The 9,148-nt window shown below is 37.8% G+C and overlaps 1 protein-coding gene across 1 annotated transcript; it reads left to right on the top strand.

Moving 5' to 3' along the window:
- Nucleotides 1-1,784: 1,784 nt before the first annotated feature.
- polr1g (RNA polymerase I subunit G) lies at nt 1,785-4,177 on the top strand. The gene is made up of 3 exons (XM_079480757.1): nt 1,785-1,951; nt 2,045-2,168; nt 2,630-4,177. The coding sequence occupies exons 1-3, from the start codon at nt 1,921-1,923 to the stop codon at nt 3,309-3,311; spliced, it is 837 nt and encodes a 278-aa protein (XP_079336883.1). The 5' UTR covers nt 1,785-1,920; the 3' UTR covers nt 3,312-4,177.
- Nucleotides 4,178-9,148: the final 4,971 nt, after the last annotated feature.

Raw genomic sequence — 9,148 nt, 5'->3', positions numbered from 1 at the left:
TTCTGGAAGACCTCTGTTAAAAATTTACAGACAACAATATCAACAATAACTGTTGAATAATGTTAATTTAATTAAATACAATCAATATAACATTTGTATAAATTATATTAATATAAAATAAGGCTTGTGCGTCCAATGAAACCGTCAATGCTACTTATTAATATTAATAGTATTTATTTTTACGGCTCTCTGATACATTGCATTTCAAAATGTAGAAACCACCTCTGTCTTTGAGGATTGGCGAGGGGAGGCGCAAGATGGCCACCGCAGGGTTCGTCTGCCATCTTGCTGATTTCAATGCATTTGCTGGGGGTCCAGTACAAGACAGAGGGTCAGCGGAATGACAGGGTCTCAGTTTACCAGACTGCTGTGGTCCCAGAAGGCCTGGGGATGCAAAGCAGGATGTGGTTGAATTTCCCATGTTCCCATCCCCTTAGTGAATAACCTCTTGAAATTGCAATACCAAAGATTAGGCAAAAACTGAAGATGTGCTAGTGCTCATGGGAAGCAATGTAATAGAACCAGCACCTCTTCATCTGGCTGTGTTTTAAAACACAATGTTGTAGTCCACAGTTTATATAATATAATTAAAAATCTGATTCCAGCAAACTCAGGCCTGCTGGTCAGCATAGTTTGAGCACGAAATGACTCTGTCCTGATCTGCCCTGCAGATCTAATGTTGTGACAGCTTTGCTGACTTATGGTCAACTTACTGTATAGTTTAACTGCGGGAAAGAAAACAATACAGTGTTTTAATTCTGTGTACAACAGCCAATGCATTCTAAAGGTTTTTCGAAAGGTGCAGAATATTTCTCATGTGCACTCTAAAACGAAACAAGGGCAAACACAAAACCCAAACAAAACAGAATTAACTCAATTTACAAGAGCTAACGCTCTGTCTTGAGCCCTCAACCTTGAGGCCTATACGACCTGTTCAGTGACCTGCTATATGTGATATTGTTGTCTTACAATGGATCTCACTGGAGGAGGCATTGAGTCTTCATGAGGAGCATCTCTTGTTACAAAACGCATCTACTGTGGTCTACTATTCTGTGGAGCTTTCCCACAGTATTGAACCAGAGATGAACTTGGGAAAATAAACGCAGTAGGGTAAGAGAAAATCAAGCCCATGCCTTCCAAAAAAACATACGGCCCTGTCACATTACTATTCAGTTCACACCATCTGCAACCACATAATGCATACAAAATGTAAATGTAATAATTTCATCCTTGCTTAAAAGGAAGAGTGCATGTGGTTTTCGTTATACAAATACCAATATGAACCACTTACAAATGAACCATTAAATCCAATAGAAATTCCTTTAGGCTGTGTAGTTTGTTATCCAGTAGGATTTAATGAATCATGATGGTTTTCATTAACATCAACAGAATTCCCATTATAAGCATTAAATCCGTTATAATTTCTCTGTTGCTCTCTATTGGTTTTATTTTTAAAATCATTTTCTTATCTGTATAAAAATAAATGGCAGAGATAGATTAAACACATGTTGACATTTTGTGACTTAATGTCAAAATATTGAGATTTTCTCACAAAATTATTTTATAAGTTTATGAGAAATCTTTTAACAACTAAACAAGAATGAAACAGCAAGCGTTTAAGTAAAATAAAAAACAAAGTCAAATATTTAAAATAATTTTAAGTCTGCGTGTAATTGCTCTCAAGCTAGAGGTCAATAGAAACGCGTTGTTAGCGCGACATCTGCCGGTAAATGTAAGGTATTACAGACACACGCTCTTTCGCTATAACTGCCTAAAGTGTTTCCGGGTCAAATCCGATTCCCTTCCATCCACATGTAATTCACGTGTTTACACCAACATCTTCCCAGAGCATTGTAACAGCAACTGTAGCTTATGAATGCATGTTATTTCATTAAATTGAAGTGAAAACAGTCTTCAGATATGTCGGCCGGTGAAGATGAATCTTCAAGAAGTAAGTGTTAAAATAGATTATACTGTTTTATGTGTTAACCTTCCAAATATGTCAAATGAGTGGTATGTAACGTTATCTAACTTTATTTTTCAGATGTTAAATATCAAAATCCGGCGGATTTCGTGCCGTTTTCGTATGATCTCTCAACAAGTGTATCATCGGACGAACACAAGGAGTTATGGCTCATCAAAGCTCCAGCTCGTTTTGATCCAAAATGGTAAATATTTATTTTAAAGACTTTGAATGCGTTCACTTTGGATATATCTGAAGTAAATGTACTTTTTTCTAATTATGCTTTGCTCTGAAATATATGGTTTGGATTGGATTAAAGCATCTGCTAAAGGCATTAATATCGAAGTATTATTAAACATTTTGTCTAGTTCAAATTATTTGTTTGTTCAATTCATCAACTGTTTCCTTTAGTAAACAAATGGTTCGGTTTTAATGGATTAAATAATTTTTTTCAAGTGCTAATATGTGTCTTAATGGAAATCCACTTAATGGAGTTATCCCCACAAATGGTGAAATTACATTTTCAGAAAGAATTCCACAAAATCTCAAAGCTGTCATAGGTGGGCAAATTCGTGAAAATGAATGTCTGTACATTGAAAATGTTTGTAATAAAGTAAAAAAAAGTGTTTTTATATTTGATTGATCATATTTCCTTGTCTTCCGCAGCTTTGAAAACCTCAAAGTTCCTCTATCAGGCTTTGAAAGGGTCCAATCGAGTGGTACAATGCCTCAGGTGTACAGTGTTCTAAACAGCAGGACAGCACCCTCGGACCTTCATTTGCTCATTGCCGATAGTGGAAACCAGACCACTTCCCTCTCTTCTTCTGGTTTCTCTGGTGTCCTCAATATCTCGGAGAGTAATGGAAACTGCAGTGAGAACCAGGGCTCGATTGCCATCCCAGCAGCTCCAGCTCCGTGCATCCCACCCGGTCTCAAGCAACGCTTCCAGCCTTTCGGTAGTTCCGTTGCAGCTCACGTTGATAAGCAAGTCGCTGTGGTTTCTTCCACATCGCCGGAAAGAACCACACTGGATCCTGATATTAGTGGGGAACGAAGAAAGAAGAAGAAGAAAAAGAAAGACAAGCGGAACGAGGTAGAAGCTAATGAAGATGATTATATCAAGCAAGAACCGATGCAAACTGAGTATCATCAGATAGAATTACCTGAAGTTCCTTTAGAGGAAGTGCCAACTGAGGAAAGGAGGAAAAAGAAAAAGATGAAGAGAGAGAAAAATAGGAGTGAAGACACAGTTGATTCTAGTTTAACATTCAAAACTGAACCACTGGATCCTTCTTATCCTGACACTGACACTCCTGTGAAAAAGAAAAAGAAATTTCGAAATGAATAGACTTCAACTTGTTTTATTGAATACACCGTCATGTTCACAAAGGCTTGTAACATTTAGCTGTCAAAAGGAAACGGTATTCAATTATATACAACACTGTATATTACCTATAATGCTGTATTAGAAGCTGTTACTTAAAATCACATTGTTTGGTTGACTTTTTTTCTGCACAGCCATATGATGACAAGTGTGCTGAGAATGGCATTGTATTGCAGGCTTTAAATACTGCAGTTCTGCAATGTTTGAAGTGCACAGATAGGTGGCGATATATCTCACCGGCCAGTGATGGTCTGCCTCTTGTTCTGCACTGGAGTATGGTCATGTTTTCTAATGAGCACCTGGCACGTCTGTCGCCTGCAAATTCTGTTTCTCTGCCCCTCCCACTGCGTACATGCAGGTAACATTTAGCATCCCAGAGTCCAATGGGATCAGATGTGGATTTTTACATAAGCTACATATCACTCCTAGATTTGAAGGTGTTTTATCTGCTCTCGCTGATTCTCTTAATAAGAAAAAAGCTCATATTGCGTTGTGTATAATTATTCTTAATAAACAAAAACTGATCAAACCCACGCAGCTGTATACATACCTGATGGTAATGCAACAGTGTTGTATGCGTGTAAAAAAACTTTTCCTAAGCCTTACTTAACCCAACAACTAGCCTCTCCACTCCATGACAGCATCCGTGGATGTGCGTCGTTCTAACAACACCCACACTTAGCGTCTTTTGCCATTTAATTTCTGTTTGAGTCATAGAAACTCAAGTGATTTGCCACCACCTGGGATTTTATCACAGAGGCGGGGACTCTAATTAAACCAGTGAGACGAAGACTCATACAACCTGTTTGCCTTGTATTTATTTTTCCATCCAAACCAATCAATAATGCTATCATGGTATGCCATAGGCGCTACGCGATGCATAAACAGTGTTGGTTGTCTGGTGAGGCGGATAAATAATTGAATTCGGTCTGAAGTTTGCAAGCAACGTGCCCAGACTGCAAAGTAGCAGCAGGCCCTATGCGCCCTAAACTGATGCAAACGATAAGGTTTGCAGGGGGGAGTAATGAATTTTTTTGAGCCAATCTCGATGGCGCCCACCCTCCCCCTTTCACTGCAGCAATACTTGTATTTCCCCACCGTGGTGATCTCACTCATTCGTTCCTCTTCAGCGTGCTCCTTGCGGCCTGCAGTATTGGGGGGTTGCCATGGCAACGCAGATTTACCAAGGACTTCGGAGCTGCAGACCGTTTAGAATGGGGTACGGCACACGTCGATAGGTTCCATCCTCGCCTCAATGAGACAGAGAGCAAGCTATAGACTCTAAATGGCTGCACTAGAAAGCGTATACGAATTAGTTGGCATATCGAACTTAAAAATGTCTTTCACAGTATGACATTTGCCAATAATCCGCACAGAAGTGTTCTGGGAGCATTTAGTAAAACTGGATGGCATTGACTTAAGCCGCTTGTCCATTATCATTTCATCAATTTTCCATTTCATTTCAGCATGGGTAAAATAAGGATTATTTCTTTCATTTGATTTATTTGATATCAGCTCTGTGAGGATGGGTGATTTGACTCCTGCGTTGCATAAAATAATCATTCTGATCCCACTGTTGCTATGCGCACACAAATCAAGTCAGACATACGTATAAAAGCAGCAAGTCTTTCAGCTGGTTTCCATGACAACTGCAATGCCATGTTTCACTCTCATTGTTACGCACCTCTACGAATGTGGTTGTGTCTTGAGAATGCTCACGGTTGAGGTCTTCCTGTTACTGGCCAAAAACTGTACTTGTGGTTGTCTAAAATATTATTGTACATATTTTAAAGAAGAAACAAAATAATAATAATTAAATAAATAAACAGACCTTCAAAACAAGTTTTGGCTGAGATTAAATAAACAAGTGGAGGCTGGCCAAACTCAACAGATGCCAGTGCTTGGTATGCCCTACAAAAAATATATTTAAACAACTTGCATGATTAGTTTTGTATGTTGATTTCCACACAATATATATATATTAATAATATGTCATATATTTGATATGTTTCCCATTTTTCAATCTCTAGCTAGGACATATAGGAAAGGATAACTAGCATGTGGTTTTGTAAGCAAATCTCCTTATTGCACTTTGGCTTGGTTTTAAGTAAAAATGTTCTCCATTATTATTTATAGTTTCTTACCATATCTATTGAAAATATGCAGTCCTTTTTCTATGCCGCCTGAATTCTGTAAACTATTTTGTTTGGTACCAGGGTTCATGATGGCAGAGTTAGACTGCATGAACCATTAGGGTAGGCCGACACTATCTCTGCCAGGCATGCTGGGCTTCCATCTGTCCAAGGGTCACTTACGCAGTGCCAAATGCATATTTCCCTCAGCGCAACACTGACATATTCTTCATTTCTGCCTCTTTTTTATAGCTTGTGGAGATAAAAGAGGGAGTGCAGATGGAAAGTGGGTCACTGGAGCTTTTTATAACCTCATGGAATTGTTGTTGGATTTAACCTTCAGGTGTTTGCTACTGTTGCTAAAAATGTGGAAAAAAGGGAGGAAGATTAGTGGTAAAGTAGGCTAAATGGAGTCTTTGATTTATAAGAAATTGGATAAGGGTTTCCCTTTTTCCATAGTAACTTATTACTGATCGCTGATTATTTACAGTAGCCTATAGTGCTTGAATGTGCTTACAAAAGATTCACGATTTTGTGCTTTGACTCTTGGCACCACGAACGATGCCACCTGCAAAGGAAAGTCAATTCAGATCGAGAGGTTGGTACATTTCAATGGACAGTTGAAGCATACATTTCTCATTTTCTTTTTATTAATAAGCTGCGTTGCCGAATTATGCATAAGGCAAACATATGACAAAATTCAGTCGGTTTGATTTAATGTTCGTGAGATTGTTTAGGCCTAAGGTTACAACGTGATATTTAGGAACTAAAATACATTAAAGCCAAACACTACATAACACCATTCAAGGCAGCACAAAAGTAGGCTACCTAGCAAAATCCCTCTTTTAACTCAGCCTAAAACTTTCCTTATGGTCCTTCAGATGTCTTAGGTGAGTTGCTTGGAAAGGTCAAAAGATGTGTATTTCTTCCCCATGTGACTGAGTAAAAGAGATAAATGGCTTCCTTTGGCATTTGTCCTGTCCTCCCAGTGTGTCACTTTGACAGCTTTACGTCTTTTGAAGAGCATTTCATCAGAGATGCTTTCACACTAGCTTTCATAAAATCTTCATGCAACCTGTATTCCTCGTTACTCATCCATCGCATCAATAACAAACGCAAGAAAAAATACAGTGTGAAGACAATCCGGCTTGTGATTAGGTAACTTCACTGTAACACATTTTTTAAACAATGAAAATACAAAGATAATTTCAACTTATCTGGTTCTTCAAAAGCGTAGTGATGAATTTCATTTTAAAAACCGTACTGTAAAAATAAACTTTTTAAATGACTTCAAAATATGCGCAGCAATGGGGAATTCGGTTTACCACAGCTATCCTCATTTTACTTTGGTAAATTGTAATTAGTTATAATTTTACTTCTTTTTAATGGAAAGCATTTTGTTTATAAACGCATGAGACATAAATGTATCTCTCGCGCAAAAGCCGTTAAACTGACTGGAGCTGCGGGAAGAGAGTTTGACAGGAGGCCAGCTTTTCTGAGGTAAGACACTTTTACAACATGATAAATTATATCAGTAACTTATAAAATGCTATGGAAATACTAAATACGAGCATTTGCCTAAAAACCATGTGTTTAGGTTGAGGAAGGTCAGAGAGCATAGATGTAGCCTATCACAGTTCTTCAGACAAGTGCTGTGAAAGGAGCCTTACCATCGGACTGTATATGCCTATACAGAATGTGAAGCTGACGCCATGCCCTACGTTGCATGTTGCAGTGGCGCCGCCATCTTGGGAGAATCATACTCCACTTATATTTTAGTTTGATGTGTACCTTCACTTGTTTTGTTTGATATATGGAGAAATCGAAAGTGAAAGAACCAGGGCTTTTCCTGACCGACTCTGCATAATGCTATTGCAGTTTTTTTTCCCCAGCAAAACCGACCTACCATAGTTATATTTCCTAATTAAACAAGAAAAACCAAACACTGCATTTAATGGTGGGCCAACATTCAACGTGATTTAACTTCACATTCTCGAACGTGTTCAAAGATTATTTTAAAGGTGTTTAGATCAGGTGCTAATAAGCGTAATAGCTACATCTAGTAAGCTTTTGGAGCTTCAATGTTTCTCGGCTAAACCGCAATCCTATAAACCTGAGTGTCCGTAATGAGAGTTTAATAGTCACATAGGCTATTGTGCTCCATTGGTAAAGGTCCACCAGTTTCTATGGTGATTAAACAAGTATTGCTATATTTGTTGCTCTGTAGGCTCTTTTCTCATACACTTATTTGGTTTAATTTTAAGTTTTAAAAATTATTTTGACTTAGTTTTGCAGCTGATTAGCAAATCACATCGTAAAATATTTTGTTATTGCAAAGAAACAAACGAAAAACATTTTTGTAGCATCAAAGAATGTTTGGCATAAGCAGTCAATAGAGCTTGTTAATCGACTTCAGGCCGCGTTGAATGTTGCACCATCTTGGGAGGATCAAGGCAGTGTTTTGTTTTTCTTGTTTGATTGGGAAATATAGCTTGTTTAGGTCGGTCTCGCTGTGTTAAAAACTGCAATCCCATTATGGGGAGTAGTTCAGGAAAAGCCCCTGGTTCTTTCACTTTCGATTTCTCCATTTATCAAACAAAACCGCTAAAAAAGAAATGGTACATTTCAAAACAATTATAGCATCAGAGTGTGAGCCTCCCAAGATGGCGCCGCCAATGCAACATGCAATATAGAGCGTCACGTCAGCTTCACATTCACAGGCTTACCTAAAGTTCTCTTTGCATGAGATGGATTTGAATATCTTGCCATTAAGTTGCTTTTTTAGGTTCTCAGACATTCTTATTTGTCATTGACCCATTTCTTTAGATGTGTATTTGAATGCACAACTTTCTGTCTAGCTATTAATGTAAATCTTTTACCTCGAAGATCTTCCTCCACAGAACATTTGTTTGGTATATGGAGTGTCTCACACTGTAAGCCTACACAGAAAGTATAGGGAAATTTATTCAAGAACTAACTTTCTGTTTTATCTTGTGTCTTGGGAGCATATGTTGTCTTAATTGTGCTCTAGTCATATCTGTGGCAACCAGTGACCCAATTAGGCACCCTCAGTAAAATACATCAGTAGTGTGAAGTTTCAGCTATGCACGCAGACTCCGACTGAGGCATTTATATTGCTCATTAGCCTAGCAGCGTTCAACAACACCAACATGAATCACATATGAAAAACCTTTCAACTAGATTTCCAATGCTAAATACAGATTGAAGCAAGAATTGTTGTCATTATCCGGATTCCTGACTGAGGATAATTAAAAACACTGACAATAGAAAGACGGGAAGACATGACCTATATGCGATTTGAATCTGTAAGCTTATTCCTTTTTCTCAGTGTTGTAAAAATAGCTTCTTCTCAAGAATGGGTTAGGCCTTACAGATATACTGTAAAAACATATTTATTAAAGCATATGCTCATGAACAAAAAGAAAAAAACAACAACTGCAGAAATGCAGAACATATCATATGTACCATAAAATTGATAAAAACATATCACTGTACACGCTACAGTGCTTTAAAATCACAGCTTTGCATTGCAACTTTCTTAATTGATCTTTCTTTGTCTTATGTACACATACTCATAAAACACTTATGTTAAAAGTTATTTTTATAATATGTATGAACTTCTTTTTCTGCTTCGTTTGTTAGAAATAT

The sequence above is a fragment of the Barbatula barbatula genome (assembly GCF_947034865.1).
Source record: "Barbatula barbatula genome assembly, chromosome: 19".
Lineage (NCBI taxonomy): Eukaryota > Metazoa > Chordata > Actinopteri > Cypriniformes > Nemacheilidae > Barbatula > Barbatula barbatula.
The sequence above is the reverse complement of the archived record's forward strand: the minus strand, read 5'-3'. Positions and strand labels throughout refer to the sequence as shown.

Excerpts from the sequence above, each read along its gene's own strand:
- polr1g (XM_079480757.1), top strand. The coding sequence starts at position 1,921 with ATGTCGGCCGGTGAAGATGAATCTTCAAGAA. Across the intron at positions 1,952-2,044 it reads TGAAGATGAATCTTCAAGAA|ATGTTAAATATCAAAATCCG; the intron begins GTAAGTGTTAAA and ends TTTATTTTTCAG. Across the intron at positions 2,169-2,629 it reads GCTCGTTTTGATCCAAAATG|CTTTGAAAACCTCAAAGTTC; the intron begins GTAAATATTTAT and ends TGTCTTCCGCAG.